The sequence below is a fragment of the Phyllobates terribilis genome, unplaced genomic scaffold (genome assembly GCF_046119375.1).
Source record: "Phyllobates terribilis strain yellow unplaced genomic scaffold, ASM4611937v1 Scaffold_1__5_contigs__length_1240528914, whole genome shotgun sequence".
Taxonomy (NCBI): Eukaryota; Metazoa; Chordata; class Amphibia; order Anura; family Dendrobatidae; genus Phyllobates; species Phyllobates terribilis.
This window is the reverse complement of record NW_027362761.1, coordinates 67114639-67140763: the sequence shown is the minus strand read 5'-3', so window position 1 is coordinate 67140763 and position 26125 is coordinate 67114639. Positions and strand designations below refer to the sequence as shown.

The 26125-nt window shown below is 45.0% G+C and overlaps 1 protein-coding gene across 1 annotated transcript in view; it reads right to left on the bottom strand.

Moving 5' to 3' along the window:
- Positions 1–26125, bottom strand: part of SUSD1 (sushi domain containing 1) — a 644959-nt gene that overhangs the window by 492109 nt on the left and 126725 nt on the right. The window contains exons 4-5 of the mRNA XM_073663765.1: positions 24169–24321; positions 1283–1462 (exon numbers count right to left, since the gene is read on the bottom strand). Of these exons, the coding sequence (XP_073519866.1) occupies positions 1283–1462; positions 24169–24321 (333 nt within the window). The remainder of the gene's footprint in view (positions 1–1282; positions 1463–24168; positions 24322–26125) is intronic.

The following is a 26125-nucleotide window of genomic DNA, read 5'->3' as shown; positions in this document are numbered from 1 at the left end:
ACGAGTAGAAGCCTGAGGGGCCCCGAGTGTGGCCGGAGGCAAGAAGCAGAGGAGAGAAGTAACGAGGGGGCAGTGGAGCGTACTAGGCTCACCCGAACCATACACCGGACACCGGGTCCGTGCCTACAGGGTCCCTTTATACCCAGTAGGGATCACCGGATACCTGGAGGACTAAAAGTCCCAGGTCGACCAACGCTGACTACCGTACCAGGGCTAGGAGTCACGGAGGCCCCAGCGTCCAGGGAGAGTGATCTCCAAGAGAAGGCCCTACCACCAGGTCAGCAGGTGCAAGGGAGAGAGACAGTAATTAAGCCAGGCCTAGCTCCAGGCAGGTCAGAAGCTTAGCAAGTGAAAGAAACGGATCAGGAGGCCTTATACCCGCTCACTGGGGAGAGTCCTGAAGTGCACCCTTCCTAGCAAGTACCCCGGAACATACCTGCATCTACACCAGTAAAGGTACCGAAGCGAATCCCCGTGTGAGTGTCTGTCATTTCTCCCTGAACCGCCCTGGCCATCTCTCACCTGTTCGACCATTCATTCCCCCCCCCACGATGCCCTGAGGCCCGCTCCACCTGTGGGGAGCCGTTCCATCATAAGCTGCCCTAACATCTGCCTCAGAGGACTGTCGCAGCACTGGTAATCCTTACCAAGCACCGCAGGTAGCGTCACGAACTTTACAAATCCCCTATAAATATTTCCCCTTTTTGTTGACCGCCCTGGGCCACGGACCGGGCCAGCCACCGTGATATCCCCCACCGGCATCCAGAGGCCCGGCTGCCGAGTACCCCACGGATCTGGGGGCGTGTCACAATCATGCAGAGTGACTGCAGACTTATCTATTTGGACCGGACAACCCCTTTAACAATGTCTGATCAATAAACTCCTGATCTTTTGGACACCTATTGATCAATAGAATGGGGTTTCGACTCTAGTCCCATTGTCTATGGTACTAATGAATACCATGTGGTAAGACATTTATCATATATTCTGTGATTACATGATAAATGTCTTTTCTTGGAAAAAATGTAAGCATTATAGGATTTAACAAGCAGCTTATTACATTTTAGGATAACAGTGATGTGGAATACATTTTATAACAACGGTTATAGTCTAATTAATTATATCCAGACCTTGATTGCCAGCTTTATAAGGCCATACATAATGATATACCGTAACTCTAAGACATTGAACAATTGAGAACTAATACTGGTAACATGATTATGATATTTCTATTGGTAAGAATTCTGTAGTATTTATGGATACGTTACAGTACTGTTCTTACCTGTGCACATTACAGTGGCACCTTCCCATGTCCCTTTAGCTGTACAAATAGATGTACTGACTCCTTGATCAGGATTAAATCCAGATAAACATTTATAAGTCACTTGGCTCCCAAATGTGGTTTTGGCAGACACTATTGTTGCAGAATTAGGACCTGATGGGGGCTGTCCACAATCAATCTCTGTGTTTGGAAAAAGAAAGAAGGAAAGATAAAATCTCCAGTCTATCTCAAATCTACTTACTTCAACCTTCGTTATTTTGAGAAGAAAACACATTATTTCTTCATGTATGTCTTTATCCCATTCACTACAAAGGATGTACGTCATGATTTTAAATACATGAATAGATTAAAGGAGTTGTTCATTACTTTTTACGATTGCCCCAATGTACACTGCTCAAAACAATAAAGGGAACACTCAAGTGGCGACTTTGCCAATCCTGGTGTTCTGTGGCAAATGCCAAGCGTCCTGCACGGTGTTGGGCTGTCAGCACAACCCCCATCTGTGGACGTCGGGTGCTCATACCACCCTCATGGAGGCGGTTTCTAACCGTTTGTGCAGACACATGCACATCTGTGGCCTGTTGGAGGTCATTTTGTAGGGCTCTGGCAGTGCTCCTCCTGTTCCTCCTTGCACAAAGGCGGAGGTAGTGGTCCTGCTGCTGGATTGTTGCCCTCCTACGGCCCCATCCACGTCTCCTGGTGCACTGGCCTGTCTCCTGGTAGCGCCTTCAGCCTCTGGACACTACGCTGACAGACACAGCAAACCTTCTTGCCACAGCTCACATTGATGTGCCATCCTGGATGAGCTGCACTACCTGAGCAACTTCTGTGGGTTGTGGAGTCCGTCTCATGCTACCATGAGTGTGAAAGCACAACCAACATTCAAAAGTGACCAAAACATCAGCCAGAAAGCATTGATACTGACATGTGGTCTGTTGTCCCCACCTGCAGAACCACTCCTTTATTGAGTGTGTCTTGATAAGTGCCAATAATTTCCATGTATTGTCTATTCCATTTGCACAACAGCATGTGAAATTGATTGTCAATCAGTGTTGCTTCCTAAGTGGACAGTTTGATTTCATAGAAGTTTGATTTACTCGGAGTTATATTCTGTTGTTTAAGTGTTCCCTTTATTTTTTTGAGCAGTGTATTTACCCTGTGATTATAAGTCTTTTTGTAATTACCTTGCTGTGTCTTTATGGCCTGTGAGCTGCGCTATCGCTGGCCGCTCACAGGCATCACATGACCCCCAGCTCTGACATCCGCTGATGTCACGTCAAGTTCTGGCTGCAGCCGGGGGTGACTCAGTGCTGCATTCCACGGTGAGTGATGGGCTGTGGGCGGGGTTACCCCACGCATCACAGCCAGTATCCACCACGCGCTCTCCCTCTCCTCATTCACTGGGAAAGCTCACGGTGGATGCTGGGTGTGACGCGCGTCCACAACCCAGCAGCCACCGAGGGGACCGCGTCACTGATGTTGATGTCACGCCTCACTTGTTGTGACATCAGCGGAAGGAAGAGCCGGCTGCCGCCAGGGGTCGCGTGATGTCTGTGAGCGGCCAGTGATAGCGCCGCTCACAGACAACAGAGACAACCAAAGGTAATTACAAAAAGTCTTATAATCACAGGGTTAATACATTGGGGGAATCGTAAATAGTAGTGGACAACTTCTTTAAAGCTAAAGCTTAAATGGAGTCCGTCATCCCAAAACTGCATTTTAACCCCTTAACCCCCGAGGGTGGTTTGCACGTTAATGACCAGGCCAATTTTTACAATTCTGACCACTGTCACTTTATGAGGTAATTACTCTGGAACGCTTCAACGGACATATTGTACTTCATGATTGTGGTAAAATTTCTTCGATATCACTTGCGTTTATTTGTGAAAAAAACGGAAATTTGGCGAAAATTTTGAAAATTTTTCAATTTTCAAAATTTTAATTTTTATGCCCTTAAATCAGAGAGATATGTCACACAAAAGAGTTAATAAATAACATTTCCCACATGTCTACTTTACATCAGCACAATTTTGGAACCAAAATTTTTTTTTTTATTAGGGAGCTATAAGGGTTAAAAGTTGACCAGCGATTTCTAATTTTTCCAACAAAATTTACAAAACCATTTTTTTAGGGACCACATCACATTTGAAGTCACTTTGAGAGGTCTTTATGACAGAAAATACCCAAAAGTGACACCATTCTAAAAACTGCACCCCTCAAGGTGTTCAAAACCACATTCAATAAGTTTATTAACCCTTCAGGTGCTTCACAGGAATTTTTGGAATGTGGAAGAAAAAAATGAACATTTTACTTTTTTCACAAAAATGTTAATTTAGACCCAATTTTTTTTATTTTCACAGGGGTAACAGGAAAAAATGGACCCCCAAATTTGTTGTGCAATTTCCCCTGGGCACGCAGATATCCCATATGTGGGGAAGAACCACTGTTTGGGCGCACGGCAGGGCTCGGAAGGGAAGGAGCGCCATTTGACTTTTTGATTGTAAAATTTGCTTGAATAATTAGCGGATGCCATGTTGCGTTTGGAGAGCCCCTGTGTGCCCAAACATTGGAGCTCCCCCACAAGTGACCCCATTTTGGAAACTAGACCCCCCAATGCACCTATCTAGATGCATAGTGAGCTCTTGGAACCCCCAGGTGCTTCACAAATTGATTCGTAAAAATGAAAAAGTGTTCGTTTTTTTCACTTTTTCATTTTTACGAATCAATTTGTGAAGCACCTAGGGGTTCCAAGTGCTCACTATGCATCTTAGATAGGTGCCTTGGGGGGTCTAGTTTCCAAAATGGGGTCACTTGTGGGGGAGTTCCAAGGCTTGGTAACACAGGGACCCTCCAAATGCTACATGGTGTCCGCTAACAAATTGAATGGAAAATCGGCTCAAATTGTTAGCGGACACCATGTTGCGTTTGGAGAGCCCCTGTGTGCCCAAACATTGGAGCTCCCGCACAAGTGACCCCATTTTGGAAACTAGACCCCCCAAGGCACCTATCTAGATGCATAGTGAGCAGTTGAAACCCCCAGGTGCTTCACAAATTGATTTGTAAAAATGAAAGAGTGAAAAAAAAAACACTTTTTCATTTTTATGAATCAATTTGTGAAGCACCTGGGGGTTTTAAGTGCTCACTATGCATCTAGATAGGTGCCTTGGGGGGTCTAGTTTCCAAAATGGGGTCACTTGTGGGGGAGCTCCAATGTTTGGGCACACAGGGCCTCTCCAAACGCAACATGGTGTCCGCTAACAATTTGAGCCGACAATTTGTTAGCGGACACCATGTAGCATTTGGAGAGTCCCTGTGTGCCCAAACATTGGAGCTCCCCCACAAGTGACCCCATTTTGGAAACTAGACCCCTCAAGGCACCTATCTAGATGCATAGTGAGCAGTTGGAACCCCCAGGTGCTGCACAAATTGATTCGTAAAAATGAAAAAGTGAAAAAAAAAAACACTTTTTCATCTTTATGAATCAATTTGTGAAGCACCTAGGGGTTCCAAGTGCTCACTATGCATCTAGATAGGTGCCTTAGGGGGTCTAGTTTCCAAAATGGGGTCACTTGTGGGGGAGCTCCAATGTTTGGGCACACAGGGGCTCTCCAAACGCAACATGGCGTCCGCTAACAATTTGAGCCGATTTTCCATTCAATTTGTTAGCGGACACCATGTCGCGTTTGGAGAGCCCCTGATGTGCCTAAACAGTGGAGCTCCCCCACAAGTGACCCCATTTTGGAAACTATACCCATCAAGGATTTTATTAAGGTGTATAGTGAACATTTTGAACCCAGAGGTACGACACAGAATTTGATAACATTAGGTCATCATATTGAATAAGTTGTCATTAGTCTTGAGTGCAAGTGCTCGCTACTTGAGTTTGCATCGGGTACTCAGGTATGCACCATGTACTGCGTGTGCTTGAGTGACATGCTCGAGTCCCCGCCCGGATGTTTCACGGTTATTAGACACCCAGAATAAAACATGCGGGGATCACTCGTGCATGGCAGGCAATCCCCGCAAAGTTTTTTGGGCCGTGAAGCATATGGGGTGGAGACTCGAGCATGTCACTCAAATACCCACGATACTCAATGCATACCAGAACACCTGATGCAAACTCAAGTAGCGAGCACTTGTGCTCAACACTAGTCGCCATATCGTCATCTTTTTTTCTTACTTTTGAAAAAAATCCCAACCCCATCACAACCCCAACCCCAGCCCTAACTCTAACACAACCCTAACCGTAGCACAACCCTAACCGTAGCACAACCCTAACCCTAGCACAACCCTAACCGTAGCACAACCCTAACCCTAGCACAACCCTAACCTGAGAGTTTATTTTTTACGCCGTTCCTCATGCGGTATAAGTGATTAGACGACCTTATTCCTCGGGTCGGTGAGACTACAGCGATACCAGAATCATATGGGGTTTTTATGACTGACAGCTGTCACACACTAAAAGACGCATTTTTTGTAAAATCTAGTTTTTGCATCGCCATATTTTGAGAGCTATAATTTTTCCAGATTTTGGCAGACAGCCATTTGACGGCTCGTTTTTTGCGGGATGAGTTGACGTTTTTATTGGTGCCATTTTCAGGCACGTGACATTTTTTGATCGCTTTCTATTCCGATTTTTGGGAGGCAGAATAAACAAAAACCAACAATTCAGGAATTGTTTTGTTTTTTTTTTATTCTGTTCCGCGTGTGGTAAAATTGATAAGGTAGCTTTATTCTTCGGGTCAGTACGTTTACAGCGGTACCACATTTATATCGTATTTCTATGTTTTGCACTTTTACATAATAAAAGCAATTTTATAGAAAAAATTATTTTTTAGCATAGCTTTATTCTGAGAGCCATAACTTTTTTATTTTTCGGCTGATGGAGCTGTATGGCGGCTTGTTTTTTGTGGGACGAGATGATGTTTTCAGCGGTACCATTTTTATTTATATTTGTCTTTTTGATCGCGTGTTATTCCATTTTTTGCTTGGCGGTATGGTGATAAAGCATTGTTTTTTGCTTTATTTTTTTTGTTGTTTTTTTTTTACCGTGTTCACTGAAGGGGTTAACTAGTGGGACAGTTTTATAGGTCAGGTTGTTCCGGACGCGGCGATACCAAATATGTGTACTTTTATTGTTTTTTTGTTTTTTTTATAATAATATTTATTGATGGGTACATTATATTTTTATTTTTGGTGGATTATATTTTTTATTTTTATTTTTTATATTTTTACAATTTTTTTTTTTCACTTTCTGACAGTTTTTAAACTTTATTACTTTGTCCCACTATGGGACTTTCACTTTTTTTTCTCTGATCGCCTGCATGGCACACGAATGCAGCACCATCCCTGTGCCGTGCAGGCTGTCAGCGCTGGACAGGGAGAAGATTGTTTGGAGATGCACTGCGCATGTCCAAAAAATCTTCCTGCTGTCTGGTGACCCAGATGTTGTCATGACGACATCGGGTCATCATGGCAACGTCCTGGAAGCCACGGCAGTCAGCGCCTGAAGCCGGAAGAGGAGGTGAGTATCTGCGATCACCTCCCCTTGCCACCGCAATGCTGCGATCGACTTCGATCGCAGCATCGCAGGGGTTAATGTGCTGGGAGCGGTGCAGGACCGCTCCCTGCACATAGTACCGGGTGTCAGCTGTGACAATCAGCTGACACCCGGCGGCGATCGCGCCCGCACAGCCTGTGTGCGCGCGCGATCGCCATGACGTACTAATACGGGTCTGGCTCTTAAGTCCCAGGGCACAGACGCGTATTAGTACGTCAAATGTTGTTAAGGGGTTAAAAGGGTTATACAGTGTTATAGGGGAATTAGCTCCTATAACAAGCGTGAGCAGGGGGGCTTTGCATGCCCTGCAGGATTTTAATCCATGACAGTGTAGTGTGTTACTAATGTGTCGCCACTGAGGGTTCAGTCGCCACAGATGTACTGCATCTCACCCACAGGTTTGGTATCCCACTCTCAGGTAAGGGTAGAGTGCTGCCCGGGACCCTAACACCTGCATCCAACACATCCACTTCAGTAGGGAAGGGCGAGATTGCTCCTACATTAGAGCACAGTCCCTGGTCCCTGGCTGGAGTGATGGGGAACCAAGTGAGGGGGAACCATGTAGTGGGTGTTCGTGGAGGAAGAAGATTAGGGGAGCATGAAAGGAAGCCGTACAAAAGGGAAGCCATCTTGAGTTAGGTGTGTTCAGCCAGTTGGAGGAGGAAAATGAGGGGAGCAGAGGCTCTGCAGGAGCTCTGCTCCGGAGGCGGTCCTAGTGAGAGGCCCAGCAGAAGGAGAGAAGAGAGGAGAGGGAGCAGGAGAAAGGCTCCAGGAACAGAAGGGATCCCAGGGGTACGGGAAGTGCTGGAGGCCACCCGTACGCCCGAATCTGCCAGGAGGTGGAGGGATCGAGCCGCAGAGGGGACCGGCTCCTAAACTAGTGGAGAACTACAAGGCTCAGCTAGGAACCGGAGGCTGCTGTACTTGCAAGGTACAGTGGCCGTAACCGCAATTATATCGCAGAGAAGGTGGCCACAGAGGGTCCAGGGGACCGCAGGTTGCCTGACAAGACCCGAGGCTACTGGATTGGGACACTGATTGCGAGGCGCAGGGCAGGAGGGCGAGAGCCAGCGCAGGAAGACGACTGAGGAAGGCACATAGAAAGGGGTCCTGTCAGGCACTCTTGAACTACCTGAGGGATTGCTGAACCCCTGCCTGGTGAACGCAGCACGACGTGGGAGGTTGTAATCCAGAACCTGTAACCTGAGGAACTTAAGAACTGTGAGTAAACTCGGAAGACTGCACCCCTCTGTCTCTGTGATTATTATCTGCGTCATCACCCCTGCACTACAACGTCCAGCACAACCTATACCATCGACACTGCCCTGGAGCTAAGCTCTACCTGTGGAGAGCCACACCAGTAGAGATGAGCGTTGTTCTACTCGAACTGTTCGCCAATCTCAAATTCGAGCTGTTTTGGGCGGTGTTCGAGCCGTTCGGCGAACACGAACAATTTGAGAAAAATTCGGCTGTTCGAGGTTATGTTCGATAACTGTTCGTGCACCAAAATCATAACTGGATTTTTTCTCAGTAATGATGAAAATTAATGTTAATACGCAGTTTGAGTGTACAGCGGGGTGGGGGGAGGGGCAGGGGATGGATCTCTGCAGGAACAATGAAGATCTCCATTTTTTTTTTCTCTTTCCCACATTTACAGTGGGGAGGTGCAATCTGTCAGCCTATCAGCAGCGCACACACGGAGCGAAGTGCATTTTTTCACACAAGCAAGGGCATGTGTCATTGGCAGTGTATGTCACATGTCCTTGCCCTATAAGACCAAGCCATTTTCCCCGTCGCCACCATTTTCTCACTGCTGCAGCTGCGTGTTAGACGGCACCGCTGTTGCTGTGTGCGCTATACCTTGTTAATTTCAAGCCAATTTTCGCACAAATCTACAGATAGCTTGGGAGTAGGGAATAGTTGTGATTGCAGTCCTTTTAAGGACTAGGTTACAGCATTTCCTACGACTTTTATCAGACAGGTCTGTGCTCTTAAATAGATAGATTGTGGGAGTAAAGACTAATTGTAATTGGAGTCCTTTTCAGGACTAGGTTACATCAGTTCCTATCAGTTTTTGCCAGGCAGGTCTGTGCCAGTGCTGTGCAAGTTTTTTTCACAGCATTTGGCTGAATCTAGCAAAGCTAATCCTTTTTGGCCTATTGCAGAGTGTGTTAGTCAGTGGAGTAGCCTATCTGTGTTGCAAGATATACCACCTGTGTATAGAATACCAATTTTTTTACTGCACCTAGTGAAGTAAAATCTTTTGGGCATAGCATCATTCTATTAGTCCATCTATACTGACCTCCATCAGGTTGCAAATTGAATATAATTTTTTTCTGCATCTAGCTCTGAAAAAATATTGGGCTTCTAGCTGTGTGTGGGACTTGTTGTATTAGTCCATCTATACTGACCTCCATCAGGTTGCAAACTGAATATGTTTTTTTCTGCATCTACCTCTGAAAAAATATTGGGCTTCTAGCTGTGTGTGGGACTTGTTCTATTAATCCATCTATACAGACCTCCATCAGGTTGCAAACTGAATATATTTTTTTCTGCATCTACCTCTGAAAAAATATTGGGCTTCTAGCTGTGTGTGGGACTTGTTGTATTAGTCCATCTATACTGACCTCCATCAGGTTGCAAACTGAATATATTTTTTTATGCATCTACCTCTGAAAAAATATTGGGCTTCTAGCTGTGTGTGGGACTTGTTCTATTAATCCATCTATACAGACCTCCATCAGGTTGCAAACTGAATATATTTTTTTCTGCATCTACCTCTGAAAAAATATTGGGCTTCTAGCTGTGTGTGGGACTTCTTGTATTAGTCCATCTATACTGACCTCCATCAGGTTGCAAACTGAATATATTTTTTTCTGCATCTACCTCTGAAAAAATATTGGGCTTCTAGCTGTGTGTGGGACTTGTTCTATTAATCCATCTATACAGACCTCCATCAGGTTGCAAACTGAATATATATTTTTTTGCATCTACCTCTGAAAAAATATGTGGCCTTCTAGTAGTGTGTGGGACTTTCTCTATTAGTCCATCTATACTGACCTCCATCAGGTTGCAAACTGAATATAATTTTTTTCTGCATCTAGCTCTGAAAAAATATTTGGCCTTCTAGCAGTGTGTGGGACTTTCTCTATTAGTCCATCTATACTGACCTCCATCAGGTTGCAAATTAAAAATAATTTTTATCTGCATCTACAGTACCTCTGAAAAAATATTTGGGCTTCTAGCTGTGTGTGGGACTTGTTCTATTAGTCCATCTATACTGACCTCCATCAGGTTGCAAATTGAATATAATTTTTATCTGCATCTAGCTCTGAAAAAATATTTGGCCTTCTAGCAGTGTGTGGGACTTTCTCTATTAGTCCATCTATACTGACCTCCATCAGGTTGCAAATTGAATATAATTTTTATCTGCATCTAGCTCTGAAAAAATATTTGGCCTTCTAGCAGTGTGTGGGACTTTCTCTATTAGTCCATCTATACTGACCTCCATCAGGTTGCAAATTGAATATAATTTTTATCTGCATCTACCTCTGAAAAAATATTTGGGCTTCTAGCTGTGTGTGGGACTTGTTCTATTACTCCATCTATACTGACCTCCATCAGGTTGCAAACTGAATATATTTTTTTCTGCATCTACCTCTGAAAAAATATTGGGCTTCTAGCTGTGTGTGGGACTTGTTGTATTAGTCCATCTATACTGACCTCCATCAGGTTGCAAATTAAAAATAATTTTTATCTGCATCTACCTCTGAAAAAATATTTGGGCTTCTATCTGTGTGTGGGACTTGTTCTATTAGTCCATCTATACTGACCTCCATCAGGTTGCAAATTGAATATAATTTTTATCTGCATCTAGCTCTGAAAAAATATTTGGCCTTCTAGCAGTGTGTGGGACTTTCTCTATTAGTCCATCTATACTGACCTCCATCAGGTTGCAAATTAAAAATAATTTTTATCTGCATCTAGCTCTGAAAAAATATTTGGCCTTCTAGCAGTGTGTGGGACTTTCTCTATTAGTCCATCTATACTGACCTCCATCAGGTTGCAAATTAAAAATAATTTTTATCTGCATCTACCTCTGAAAAAATATTTGGGCTTCTAGCTGTGTGTGGGACTTGTTCTATTAATCCATCTATACAGACCTCCATCAGGTTGCAAACTGAATATAATTTTTTTCTGCATCTAGCTCTGAAAAAATATTTGGCCTTCTAGCAGTGTGTGGGACTTGTTCTATTAGTCCACCTATACTGACCTCCATCAGGTTGCAAATTCAAAATAATTTTTTGTCTGCATCTAGCTCAGAAAAAATATTTGGCCTTCTAGCAGTGTGTGGGACTTTCTCTATTAGTCCATCTATACTGACCTCCATCAGGTTGCAAACTGAATATATATTTTTTCTGCATCTACCTCTGAAAATATATTGGGCTTGTAGCTGTGTGTGGGACTTGTTCTATTAATCCATCTATACAGACCTCCATCAGGTTGCAAACTGAATAAAAAAATTTTCTGCATCTACCTCTGAAAAAAATATTTGGGCTTCTAGCTGTGTGTGGGACTTGTTCTATTAGTCCATCTATACTGACCTCCATCAGGTTGCAAATTGAATATAATTTTTTTCTGCATCTAACCCAGCCAATAGTTTTGGCCTAATACCACAGTTTGGCCACTCAGCTCTGCTCGGTTCCCATCCATTGTTTTTTTGTGCAAACAACTCCAGAGTTGTGAATTAGTTAACCACCAAAATGAGTGGAAAAAGGCCTGCTGCTGGTGGAAAGGGGAATAGGCGTGTTGGGAAGGGGAAAAAAGGTTGTGTCCGTGGGGTAGGTGTTAAAGCAACAGTAACATCTGCAGAAGAAAGACCATCTTCCAGCCAAACTAAAATGTCTACTTCTTTTAGCGGACAATGTGATAAGATCCCTTTCTTACGGCCACGCCAATCGCTACAAATTCCAGATGAGGCACAAAAACAGCAGGTGCTTCAACGGATATCAAGTGCTCCTTTAAGTGGGCTCTCCTCCACATCAACTTCAACATCACAAATACTCCAGTCCTCAAAGGTGTCACCCCAATCGCACTTGCTTCCTCACAGCTCCCAAATCTCCAGCTGCCCGTCTGAGTATGAGGTAGAACAGATGGTTGAGTCTGCAGAGCTGTTTACTCATACTATAGCCTGGGAATCAGAGGTCGACTCCAGCGCTTCTTTGAATCCAGACGAGGAAATGATCTGCACTGATGCCCAGAATCTTTATGAGTCGGATCCAGGACCAGACGCAGAAGGTTCTGACCATAATGTAGACCCTCATTCCCAAACTGTAACTCCTGTTGGTGGAGACAATGAGGAAGACGATGATAAGACTCAAATACCTGATTGGAGCGACAACTTTAGTTTTTTGTCAGGGCAGGAACAGGTTGGCTCTGAGGACGACGGGTGTGATAACGCACAGGGTGATGATGATGAGGTTGGAGATCCCACTTACTGTCAACCCACAGTCAGCCAAGAGATGAGGTCAGCAGAGGAGGTGGAGGAAGATGCTAGTGACGACGAGGTCAGGTTGCGCCTTCCTGGACAGAGACGTAGTACTGGAAGCACGTCAACAACTGCATCCTCAAACACAACTCTGCCTCTCACCACAAGTCGTGGTGGCTCTTCAGGTCGCATGGGTGCTAAGCCTTGCATAGCCTGGGCATTTTTTCAGATCGATAAAGATGACCCAACTCGTGTTATCTGTAACATTTGTCAGCAAAAGCTAAGTAGAGGCCAAAAAATACATAGTTTGAGTACTTCATGCATGAACCGGCACATGGACATGAAGCATAAGTTGCAGTGGGAAGCTCAGTGTGCTACAATGCGGCCTAGCCGGCCGGGCCAACCACCGTCTGCCATATCTTGTGCATCCGCGGCCTCTTCATCCTCTGTGACTGGGGGGACAGCAGTCACACCTGTTTTGGGGCGCAGACCTGCCACCTCTTTACCCGCAACAGCCAGCGTGATTGGCAGGTCATCATTTTCTTTGGAGGTGGTAACACCAGCTGGTGTTGAGCGCTGTCCGACATCGATAGCACCACCTTTGGATCAAGGCAACCTAACATGTCCGCCTGCATCTTCCTCACAGACCGGCAGTTTGCCAGGAACACCCTTATCAACCCCGTCTAAGCACAATAGCCAGCCCTCGGTCCCTCAGATGTGGACAAGTAAAAGACCATTTCCTCCTAGCCATGAGAAAGCTAAGAGGTTGAATTTCACCATCTGCAAGCTCTTGGCTACAGAAATGTTGCCTTTCCGCCTGGTGGACACAGAGGATTTTCGAGACCTTATGTCTGTCGCAGTGCCCCAGTACCAGATGCCCAGTCGGCACTACTTCTCAAAGAAAGGTGTGCCTGCGCTCCACCAGCATGCCGCACACAACATCACCGCTTCTTTGAGAAACTCTGTGTGTGACAGGGTGCATTTCACCACAGACACTTGGACGAGTAGGCATGGACAGGGGCGTTACATGTCGCTGACTGGGCACTGGGTAACTATGGTGACAGCAGGACAAGGGGCTGCTGTCCAAGTCTTGCCGTCCCCACGAGTTGTGCGTCAATCCTCTTTATGTCAAAGTTCCTTCACTGCTTCTGCCTCCTCAACCTCCTCTCGGTCTTCCACCTGCACCCAAAGCCTGTCTGGTCATGCCACAAGCTTTCTAACTGCGCAGAAGGGATCCTGCACACCTCCTTACTATGCTGGCAGTAGGGCTCAACGTCATCAGGCGGTTTTTACTTTGAAATGTCTGGGAAATGTGAGTCACACAGCTGAGGAGTTGTGGTCAGCTCTGGAGAACCAATTTCATGAATGGTTGTCTCCACTGGACCTGAAACCAGGGAAGGCCGTGTGCGACAATGCTGCAAACCTGGGTGCGGCCCTTCGCCGGGGCAATGTCACACACGTGCCTTGTATGGCTCACGTGTTGAACCTGGTTGTCCAGCAATTTTTAGCCCACTATCCCAGACTAGATGGCCTTCTGCAGAGGGCACGGTCGCTGTGTGCTCACTTCCGCCTTTCGCATCCCGCAGCTCAGCGACTTACATCTCTACAGAAGTCGTTGGGCCTGCCACTTCACCAGCTAAAATGCGATGTGCCTACCCGGTGGAATTCAACTCTGCACATGTTGCAGCGACTGTGGCAGCACCGATAAGCCCTGGTGCAATACGTTCTGACGTATAGCCTGGGCCAACGAGATCCAGAGGTGGGGCAAATCACGCTGGAGGAGTGGTCTCAGATCAGGGACCTATGCACCCTTCTGCACAGTTTTGAAATGGCGACGAAGATGTTTAGTGCTGACGATGTCATTATCAGCATGACTATTCCGGTGATTTACATGTTAAACAGAATTCGGAGTCAGGTGGTGGCACAAGAGGAGGTGGAGGAAGTAGAGGAGGAGGAGTTGTATGCGGAAGGGCTAACATCTGCAAGGTCCAGACGGTCGGCAGCACCAAGGCGGCAGGCATGTGAGGGTGGGGGAGATCGTTTTACCAGGGCGCATGGTAGCAGCCAAACTAGTGAGGAAGGTGCAGGAGCCCAGGAAGAAGTGGAGGACGAACTGATGGAAGACTCATCAGATGAGGGAGACCTTGATCACATTTCTGTTGTGCGAGGTTGGGGGGAGAGGACAGAGGAAGGAAGCATGATTGTTACCTCGCCACCAAAACAACAGGGACTTGGTGCTCCTGGATGCGCAACACACATGAGTGCCTTCTTGCTGCACTACCTGCAACATGACCCTCGAATTGTGAGAATTAGAAATAATCCTGACTACTGGGTTGCCACACTGTTAGATTCCCGGTACAAAAGTAAATTTGCAGAAATTATTCCTGCCATAGAAAGGGATGCACGCATGCAGGAGTATCAGCAGAGACTGTTGCAGAATCTTACATGTGCTTTTCCACAAAATACCAGTGGTGCACGTAGTGAATCTCACAGTTCCAACTTGCCAACCGTGGGACCGTCAAGTGTTCAGCACTCAAACCGTAACAGAACCACAGTATCTGCTGGTAACATCAATTTTGCGGAATCATTTCACCACTTTTTTAGCCCATCCTTTGCAAGGCCACAGGAGACAAGAAGTCTGACACATAGTCAACGCCTAGAGACGATGGTACAGGAGTATCTCCAAGTAAACATTGAAGCCATGACTGTGTCACTGGACCCTTGCTCTTTTTGGGCTTCCAATCTGGATAAATGGCCGGAGCTAGCCACTTACGCCTTGGAGATCTTGTCATGCCCCGCAACCAGCGTTCTGTCTGAACGTGTGTTCAGCGCTGCTGGTGGTGTGCTGACAGATAAGCGCACGCGGCTCTCCACTGATAATGTAGACAGACTCACGTTCATAAAGATGAACAAATCATGGATCCGAAACGACTTTTCTACCCCTGTGTCATCCTGGGGAGAGTAAAAGCTGGATGATTGGTTAAAATCACCCTACCAACCGTTTTAAGCTTTCAAATTACTAATCATGTTTATCTGTATCTTGGCTGGAAAATAATTTGGGCTTTGTAGCAGTGTGCAGCACTGATTCTATTAGGCCATCTATAATAAGCTCCACCAGATTTAAAATTACTAATCATGTTTATCTGTATCTTGACTGGAAAATAATTTGGGCTTTGTAGCAGTGTGCAGCACTGATCCTATTAGGCCATCTATACTAAAGCTTCACTAGATTTAAAATTAATAATAATTTTTAGCTGCATCTAGCCCGGAAAATAATTTTGGGGCTCCGAGATGCGCAAGACACATAAGTGCCTTCTTGCTGCACTACCTGCAGCATGACCCTCATATTGTCAGAATTCGAAGTAATCATGACTACTGGGTTGCCACACTCTTAGATCCCCCAAACTTTTCGATCAACCTTTTCATTTTAATAAAGACCAAAAAAATGGTCATTTTTGAAATTATAAGCATTAGCAGGTTGTTAGAAACTGAAATCAAACAGTTTTCAACTCAAAACTTTATTCTAGGTGATGTTACATTTTCACATAGGACCCCTTGTTCGAAAGGAGCTTCTGAACTCTCTCGTCCATTGAATTTGTCAGGTTTTGGATGGTTTCTGCTTCAATTGTTTTGCATGAGGACAGAATACCCTCCCAGAGCTGTTGCTTAGATGTGAACTGCCTCCCGCCATCATAGACACTCCTTTTAATGATGCTCCAAAGGTTCTGAATGGGGTAGAGGTCAGGGGAGCATGGGGGTCACACCATAAGTTTGTCCCCTTTTATGCCCATATCAGCCAGAGATGCAGATGTTTTATGTGCAGCATGAGATGGTGCATTATCATGCAAAAAAATGATCTTGCTGTGAAATACACGGTTCTTCTTCTTGAACCATGGCAGGAAGTGCTGTTTGAGAAAATCCACATACATTATGGAGTTCATCTTTAGCGCCTTCAGGGATCCTAAAGGGGCCGACAATCTCTCCCCATGATTCCAGCCCAAAACATTACTCCACCTCCTCCTTGTTGGCGCTGTAGCCGTGTTTGCGTGGGGTGTCCATCAACCAGCCATCCTCCACTCCATCCATCTGGACCATCGAGCGCTGCACGGCACTCATCCGTGAACAAAACAGTTTTGAAATCAGTCTTCATGTAATGTTTGGCCCACTGGAGCCGTTTCTGCTTGTGTGAAGTGGATAGAGGAGGTCGACAGGATGGCGTATGCACAGCTGCAAACCTCTGAAGGACCCTGCATCTTGTTGTTCGGGGGACGTTGGAGGCACCAGCAGCTTCAAAAACTTGTCTGCTGCTATGACAAGGCTTTTTTGCCGCTGCTCTTTCAACCTGACGTAATTGCCTGTAGGAAAGAGTCCTCAATTTGCCCTTATCAGCACGCACACGTGTGTACTGTGAATCAGCTACATACTTCTTGATTGCCAAGACACTTCATCCTGATCATCGCACAATGTTGATTGTAGTCATGCCTTGACCTAAACACTCCACAATTTGTTGCTTCTCAGCAGCAGACACATCCTTTTTCTTTCCCATTTTGGCAGAAAATGTAGGCTGCTTAATAATGTGAGACAGCCTTCTTAAGTAGTCTTGCCTTTCATTGGACACACCTGCCAAACTAATTAGCACAGGTGTCTGCAATTGCTTACAGTGATATAAAGAGCCCTGACACACATCACCATCAATGAGTTTAACTGACAAACAAACAAATTCTTCCCTTATCACTCCTAAACACTTTTTGCATAATAATTTGGAACACAGTGTACATGTGCTTTTCCACAAAACACCAGTGGTTCACGTAGTGAATCTTACAGTTCTAACTTGCCAACCGTGGTCTGTATGGAGTTGTTCAATAAAGGGCCCAAAATTAAGATAACATAGATGGAAGAGGTCTCTATGAATAGGAATTCCTAAGTATTTGATACCCTGTGAGGGCCAGGCAAAGGGAAAGTTGGACTGGATGGAATCCTATATGGATTTGGGGAGGGAGACATCGAGGGCCTCAGACTTCGCTGCATTGATTTTAAAATTTGACCATGTAACAAAGTGATCTATTTCAGCCATAACAGCATGGATGGATATATGTGATTGAGTGATATATACTAGGACATCATCAGCAAATAGAGAGCACTTGTACTCGGTGCCTCCCACCTCAATCCACCTAATATTGGGGTTATGGCGAATTGATGAGAGCAGGTGCTCCGTCACTAGGATGTATAAGAGAGGGGACAGAGAACATCCCTGCCTTGTCCCATTGGTGATTGTGAAAGGTGATGAAAATGTTCTGACGCGCCCCCTGGGCCTTGGGACACCCGGAGCCGGACCCTTTTTGGTGGATGCTGGTGGTTGTAGTCTCCGTGGCGGTGACCCGGTTCCGTGGCTCAGGGCGGTCAAACCAGTGGCGGAACTATTTATGTGGTTTTGATGTTTAAATGTCCGACTACGCCACCCGTGGATTGCGGTCAGAGTGAACCGCCGCTCCAGGGCAGACCGCTGAGGCTGGTGTTGTGGGTGCAGCAGAGCGTAGCATAACTCCCCACGGGAGGAGTATAGCCTCAGGGCAGTGTATGCGGAGGATGGGGGTGATGGTGCAGGGCAGCAGCAGTAACGACACGGAGTCAGTGATGCAGTCCAGGGCCTTTACTCACAGTTCTTATTATCCAGACCACGTCTGCAGGTAACGGCTGCCCACGTTGTACTGTGCTCAACAGGTGAGGGGCGCAGACAACTCCCAGATAACTTTGGAGCGCTTCACAGGACCCCCTTTGTGTGTCCTTTGTCTGGCCTTTCTTACCAACCGGCTGCCTCGGGCCTCCTCTTGGTAAACTTGGCGCCAGTTTCCCTGACCCTATGTGGTGCCTTCCTAGCGGGTGTAGCGAGGGGCTGTGCCACATAAAATGTCACAGCCTCCTGTTTCTAGCTGAGGGTCGTTTCCTGCCTCCACTAGTTTCGGGGACCGGTCTCCCCCTTTGGCCTGACCCCTCCACGCAGGTGGATTCGGGCTTGCGGTGACGACTCGCCCGTCCGCACCCCTGGGATCCCTTCGTTCCTCGTTCCTGGAGCCTTCTCCGCTCCTCTTCCTTCCTTCTCCCTCTTCCAGGCCTGGGCCTCTGTTACTAGGCCCGCCTCCGGAGCAGAGCTCATGCAGAGCCCCTGCTCCCTGCCACTTCTGCTCAGACTTTTCTGCACTGAACTAAGATGGTGCCCACCTTTTATACTCCCTTCTCAATGCACCCAGGAACTGCTTCCTCCCTGCTCCTGCACTACAGGGTTCCCCTTCCTCAGTGTTCCCTCCCCCCACTCCAGCCAGGGACAGGGACTGTGGTGCCCATCTCAGGGGCATATTGGTCGCCCTGCCCCACGGCAATGTGGTGTAATGCATGCAGGTGTCGGGTCCTGATCCACACTACATCCTTACCTGAGAGTGAAATATCACACCTCTGGGTGAGGTGCAATACCTCTGTAGCAACCGAGCCCTCAGGGTGCTACAGTTCCATTTATCTTCAGCCTAGGTGACGTATTGCGATACAGGGCCGTGATTTTGGCTATAAAAGGGTCCCCTAGACCCCTACCCCAAGCTTTTTAAGAGAATCACATATGGCGTGCCAGGAGACTCTATGGAATGCTTTCTCAGCATCCAACGAGAGTATCTAATTACAAATTTTTAACTGCATCTAGCCCAGGAAATACTTTGTGCCTAGTAGCAGTGTCTGCTAGTCAGCGGATTATCCCGGCTGTTAAGCAAGCTACACCACCTGTAGTTTGGACACTTAATTTTTTCAAAGGAAATGCTTCGGGACCACGGGATACTCAGTGAAGAGCATCAGGAGGCACCCCAAGGCATAGGGGCTGGGACTGGCAGTAGGATGCCTTGCGGTGGACAGCCGAGCTCGATCCTTATAAAAGCTTTTTAACTGCAGCAGCTTTAGTGGACGCTACTGGAGCTGGAATTACGCGGCTGCTGGCATGAGACTTGCCCTCCAATAGATCCTTGTAAATGGATTTAAAGTGTATTCATTCAAATTAGAGAGACAATTTAAATTAAAAAGCTTAGAGCTGCCTCCACCACAGGGGGGCTCGCTCGACCCACCAGCGGACAGGCACCAGTATTGGGAGAGGGGGACTGGCCGTCAGGGTTCACCGCGGCTCTGGCACAAACCCGGCGACGCGGAGGTAGCACGGGCAGGAGCGGACTGAACGTGTCGGCTTCTCACTTTTTGGATTTTAGAAGGGCATGACATGCCTATATCTGTGTCTCCCCCTCCTTTTACTCCTCCACCTCTTTTCTTTTCGCATGACTATATGTACTTGTCACTTTTCCATGTGTTAGTTGTGTATTCTGAGCAGTTTGTCAGCTTTTGGACACCTTTGAAGGTGTTTTCTATGTGTTTCTATGTGTTTTTGTTTGCCTGCCATTGGTTTTAACGGTGTTCGAAGGTGTTCGACGAACAGTTCGGCGAACACACGGGTGTTCGACGAACCGAACCGAACTCGAACACTACGGGGGTGGCTCAAAACTACACACCAGCTTTGCGGCACTAGCATCAGCTCCAGAGGACCGGCTCCCCAGCGGCGGCTCCCTTTAGCCGCATACCACAGGTGGCGTCACGAACTTTGTATATAAACTATAATCCCCTGTAAATATAACCCCTTTTAATGACCGCCCTGGGTCACGGACTGGGTCACCGCCACTATGACATCTCCCCTAGCAACGACCGGCCCGGCACCGAGTACCCCACGGCCCAGTAACAGTAATGTTTGTGACTGTGGTCCAAGCTCTCTTCAGGTCATTGACCAGGTCCTCCCGTGTAGTTCCGGGCTGATTCCTAACCTTTCTCAGAATCATCCTTACCCCACGAGGCGAGATCTTAAATGGAGCCCCAGACCGAGGAAGATTGACAGTCATCTTGTGTTTTTTCCATATTCTAATAATTCTGTCAACAGTTGTTGCCTTCTCACCAAGCTGTTGCCTACTGTCTTGCAGCCCACCCCAGCCAAGTAACGAGTTCAAACAGGTGCAATTAATACAGGTAATGAGTGCAGAGTAGGAGTGCTTCCTAAAGAAAAACTGACTAGTCTATGAGAGCCAGCATTCTTGCTGATTGGTAGGTGATCAATTACTTATTTCATGCAATAAAATGCAATTTAATTATTTAAAAATCCTAATGTGATTTTCTGGTTTTTATTCTTAGATTCTGTCTCTCACAGTTGAAGTGTACCTACGATAAAAATTACAGACCTCTCCATTCTTTGTAGGTGGGAAAACTTTCAAAATCGGCAGTGGATCAAATACTTATTTTCCCCACTGTATGTATATCTATCTATCGCATTCTGATGCTCCATAGGCTTTGCAAACAGCCACTTCCAGGTCACGCAGAGCTGCACGAGGCCTGGCGATTCTGAAGAGTGATGATGCTACTGATGTCAACGCTTTCCAGAGTTGCTGGGTCTCGCGCAGCACTGATTGACTTGGAAGTGGCTGTTTTCAAAGCCTATGGAGCATCAGAACGAGGCTCCATAGGCTTTGTACAGCAGATTCTTAGGACTTTGTCGGACCTGCGTGGGAACTTTTTTGTTTAATTAAGTGGTGAACAAGGGAAAGTGTTTGTTTTTATTCTCTGTGTTTTGCGTGTACATTATTTTCAGGCTTCCATTCGCAGAACTACGTCGGATTCAGTGGACTATGTCGGACCTGTGTGGAATTTTTTATTATTTTTTAATAAAGTGGTGAACCAGGGAAAGTGTCAGTGAGTGTTTATTTCAATAAAACATTTTTTGTGTGTGTTTCCTTTTTATTAATGGGTTAGTAATGGGGGTGTCTGATAGACACCTTTCCATTACTGACACCAGGGCTTAATGTCAGCTGTGCTTTTGGACAATTCACAGCTGACATAAACCCATTACCCGATTGCCAACACACCAGGGCATCGGTAAGAGCCAAAGCAAAGCGCCAGAATTGGAGCATCTCATGTGATGTGCCGCTTCTTGGGCGGCTGTGGGCTGGTATTTTTAGGCTGCGAAGGGCCCAATAACCATGTACCCTCCCAGCCTGATAATATCAGATTTCAGCTGTCTCCTTTACGTTTGCTGGTTAGCAAAAATGAGGGAGGCCCTATGTCATTTGTTTCATTTATTTATTTGGTTAATAGATGTATAGTAAGCTACACATGCAAGGCACAAGTGATATATGTGACGGATATCTATTTATCTATCATCTATATATATATATATTTAGATGTATCTTTGCACATGTTTAACAAATAAAAATCTGTAATTTCTACTCTGCATTCTATTCCAGTATGTGTCACATGGAGAACACACGGATGGTAATCTATAATAATCTTTTTTTTATATTTATGTAGTGCAATTTACAGACATAATCGGCACTGTCCCCATTGGGGCTCACAATCTACATTCCCTATCAGTATGCCTTTAGAGTGTGGGAGTAAACCAGAGAACACCCATGGAGAACATACAAACTCCTTGCAGATGTTATCCTTGGTGGGATTTGAACCCAAAACCTCAGCACTGCAAGGCTGCAGTGCTAACCACTGCCCCACCATGCTGCCCTGTACACATGTACTCATGGATGGCAAACAGAAAACCACACAAATACAAAAAACAGACCGTTTCATGAGTACTTTTTTTTAAGTGGACGTGTGAAGGGCGACTTATTGTATATTTTTTGAAGTGTAAGATTTGTACTTTGAGTGAAAGGGGTAACTAAAGAGAACTAGTTAGCTATACTGAAATATCAAATCTAGTAAACGCATGTGTGACATGCAGAAGTAGTGCTGTTGCTTCAAAAGCATCCAGCAACTATAAGAGTTAACACAGTCACAGGAGACAGGGAGTGTTTAGCAGAGCCCCAGGGGGATAGTGGGGAAGTTGATTATGGTCTGGCTGGAGCCCTAGAGAAAGGTGGTGTCCGATCTGTATCTCACAAAAGACAAGGGAACAGAATTCAGGTCAGGAGGGAAGCTAAACACAGGTCAGATAGACTCCCTGAGCTAACAGAGTGGAGTATTATCGGGCAGGAAGATAAGGACTGGAAGGAATTGTGTCATAGGGATCATCTCCCTCATCAAACTCTCACTCCCTCCATCTCCATGCAGGATAAAGAATGCTGTGTACTAGTGAGTCCTTGTGAAGGAAAAGCCTGCTGTTTATGCATAGAAGTGTGCTGCCAAGAGATCTAATCTGTGCTGAATTATGCTACTGAAGAGACTGTTATACAGTGCCTTGTGAAGAAACTACTGTATTGTAACTAGAGCCGGTTGCTCAAGAAACTCAGACTGTACTGTAATGAAGATTTCTGCTGTAATATCCTTGAATTGCACTGGCTGTGCTTCAGATTAAATTCCACTGTTAAACTGTTGAAAAAGACTTTTGTCAGATGTGTCTGGTCAGCAGTTGACTCTATCATGTGACTCTATTAAATAAATTAGATTACATAGATTTTTTTTCATTGCGTTTTTCTGTGCATTTTTTTACATGAGTTTATTGCATTTTTGGTGCTGCTGTTTTTGTCTTTTTTTTTGTTAAATTAACACAGCAAAAAAGGGCAGCAGTGTTTACCTGCCCAGGTGTCAGAACTAATGTACTAACTAATGAGTGGTTGTTTCATCAGTATTTTGTACCTGTGCTGCCGCTGCCGCTATCTTTATTATACGGGTTTGCTGCATCCTGACCTAGGCAGGTAAACACTGCTGCCCTTTTTTGCTGTGTTTTGGGGGAATTCTAAATCCTCATTCTGTGGCTTTGCTTTTAATTTTAGTGTGAGGACTCCTGACGTGGATTGCAAGCTTGCGTATTTTGGCCAAAATATCGACCAATCTAATTATAAGTATGTGTGTGTGTGTGTGTATATATATATATATATAATATATAATGTCCTTTGCACGTTATCTATATTCAGCATGCAGACAGGCCCATAAATGTTGGTCTTGTCAACTGGGGTGTCTGGTCTCATGGGGTGCACCAATATAGTGCAGGGCAGCCCGCCTAATCTAATAGTATGGGCGTCACTAATAGTCTATAAGCCAGACATTGTGCACTACCTGTGAGTGACCAGCGCGCCCTATACAAACTTTTTTTGTGCGTAATCCTAATATTAAGCAGTCACCCCTTCCATGAACTGGTAGGTTGTAAGTGATTGTCTCATCAGTATTTTGCCCCTATGTTGCCTCCATCTTTATTATATGGGTTTGCTGCATACTGATTGTGCATTAGTTCTGACACCTGGGCAGGTAAACACTGCTCCCCTTTTTCGCTGTGTTAATACTTGAATTTTTTGGGAAATTCTAATTCCTCTTACTGTGGCTTTTTTTTTTTTAATATGACACATTTTAAATAAAGCTGCTTTGATTTTTGTTACTTCCTGGTATTTGACTTTGACAAAACTTTATTGATAGTTATGTGTGGATTACATGCATTTTTAGTGCGTTTCCATTGGCTTTTACCTGTGGATTTTCCGCATCTAATGCAATTCTATGGGAAAATTCAGAAAATTCAGCATGTCTTTGGAGGGTGGGAGGAAACCCATGCAAACACGGGGAGAACATACAAACTCTTTGCAGATGTTGTCCTTGGTGGGATTTGAACCCAGGACCACCAAAAAAAACCATCAATGTGAACATACCCCAAATAACTCTCCAGCTATGAGATTTATTGGTAATATACGTATTTAATAAAACAGACAATTTAGGAGAACTTGCAAGTCCTCTTTAAACATACTGAACAAAATTTTGCTTCAATAAAAATGGCTTTGTTATATAATATTCCATAATAACTTGCATTAAGCTTTGAATGTTTGCATTTTTATTTACCTTTGCACAAAGATTTATCACCATTTGCTTGAAATGGTCCAGTACCGTTTTGCAAACTGAAGCCATCATTACAGTAGCATTCATAATTTCCAGGAATATTTTTACATTTTCCATTAACACCACATATATCAGAATCTTCACACTCATCAACATCTACAAGACAAAAATCAAGAAAAAGAATATATTTAATAAATATATTTTGAGCAATGTAACAGTTAATAGTGTGACATTGCTGGAGTCATAACAATTTCAGTACAATCATATCATGTATTTGTTCCTTTCATCAATGTTTTCTGGGTGACATTATATTTGGGGGGATTAAGGTAGCTTTGCCCAGCTAGGTTACTTCTTCATGCTGTTTGGAGGAGATAATGGAGAGCCCATAAAAGCAGGAGGTTTTCAGCCATTAAAAGCTGCTTAAATTGCTAGACCTAAGTGGTGTGGGTCCATGCTGGGTGCTAATCACTAATGGGAGCATGTTTTTCTCTCTGCGGACAGAAAAGGGAGACTTTAAAGAGAATGTGTCATCAGAAAATGATCTATTGTTTAAATCAGTTGTTTGCGGTAAATGTATTTTTAAAAATGGTTGGCAATTTTTATTTCTTCTGCTATCACAAACTGTATTAAAAATAAAAATGAGAAATCTTGTAATTTTTAAACTGCCATCTGGGGCTATTCTACACTCCTGTTCTTAAAGGAAATTCACATGTTCATTAGCAGCAATAGACTTACTCAAAGCCTATCTTTTGTAATGAAGCATCCAATGAGCATGGCATTATCTGCTGTGACTGGTGGATCCTGTGTTATCAGCTGTGTAAAGAGGTGTTACCTTTTTTCTTAAGAGAACCTTAAAGGGAAACCGTGCTTTCCAGTAACTTTTCAGGATAAAGTGTCCTGTGTGAGTACATGAAGAATAATGCCATTTCTGGCCATTATGTGACTTATTGTTATGCACTTGTGGGAGTAAACACAGGGTAAAGGAACTGGCTATGAATAAACTGCACAAACCCCACCTGGTTGCTGTACAGAATAAATCATCCAGTAACGGAGGCCTTAGCAGCTTCAGCGCAACCTGGATAACTCCTGCAGTTAACACTAGAGATGACCACTCGGACCTGGCTCTCTAAAAGGCTGTCGAGTGTATCTCGTACCTCCTAAGGAACCGAGGGAGAGTGCAGCGTAATAAAGAAACCCCAGAAGTACACTTATTCCATTGGCCTAGATATCCAGAAGTAGGAACAGAACAGCAAGCAGAATCCACTTAAAGACTATCAAAAGCAGAAAAGACCAGCAGGGAGAGGCTTAAATAGTAGCAAATGCAGTGTGATAGGACAGACTAGATAGAAAATGAAAAACAACTGCTGTCCAAAAGGAATGACAAAGGCGTAAGGTAATTAGCACCCAAACAGCGAGAGAACCTGCTGTGGCTCAGCGGGCAGCAATGCCGACAGAAGAGCACAAGACCATCGGACCGAATCTTGAGGCATGACACATATCCTGCATTCTCACCAGTTTTCTCCTCTGTATGCACTCTCTGAGCAGATGAGCTGCATTGATTTCTCCCATAGACAGCACAGAGAGGGTAATGCCTCTACTTTGTATTGAAGAACTGAAATAAATTAACTTTTTGACGATATTCTAATTTAGTGAGATGCACCTGTACCTGTATGTCCCATATTAGCGGTCTGATTGCAGAGAAATGTCTTTTTATAAAATCCGTTTTCATATGCTTAGCGCCCAGGGGATGCCAAGAAATCCCCGCCTATCTGCTTAATTTCCATATTCCTCTCCTCCTGTGCATGTCAACATACTTTGGAGTTGACTAATTTTGTGCTAGTACATAAGCATAATATTTGCACCACAAATGTTACCTACAGAATACAAAAGCCCATATACAACTTGGATATTTATTTATTCATCCATTGCTTATGTGACTATACAGCTTATAATCTTAATC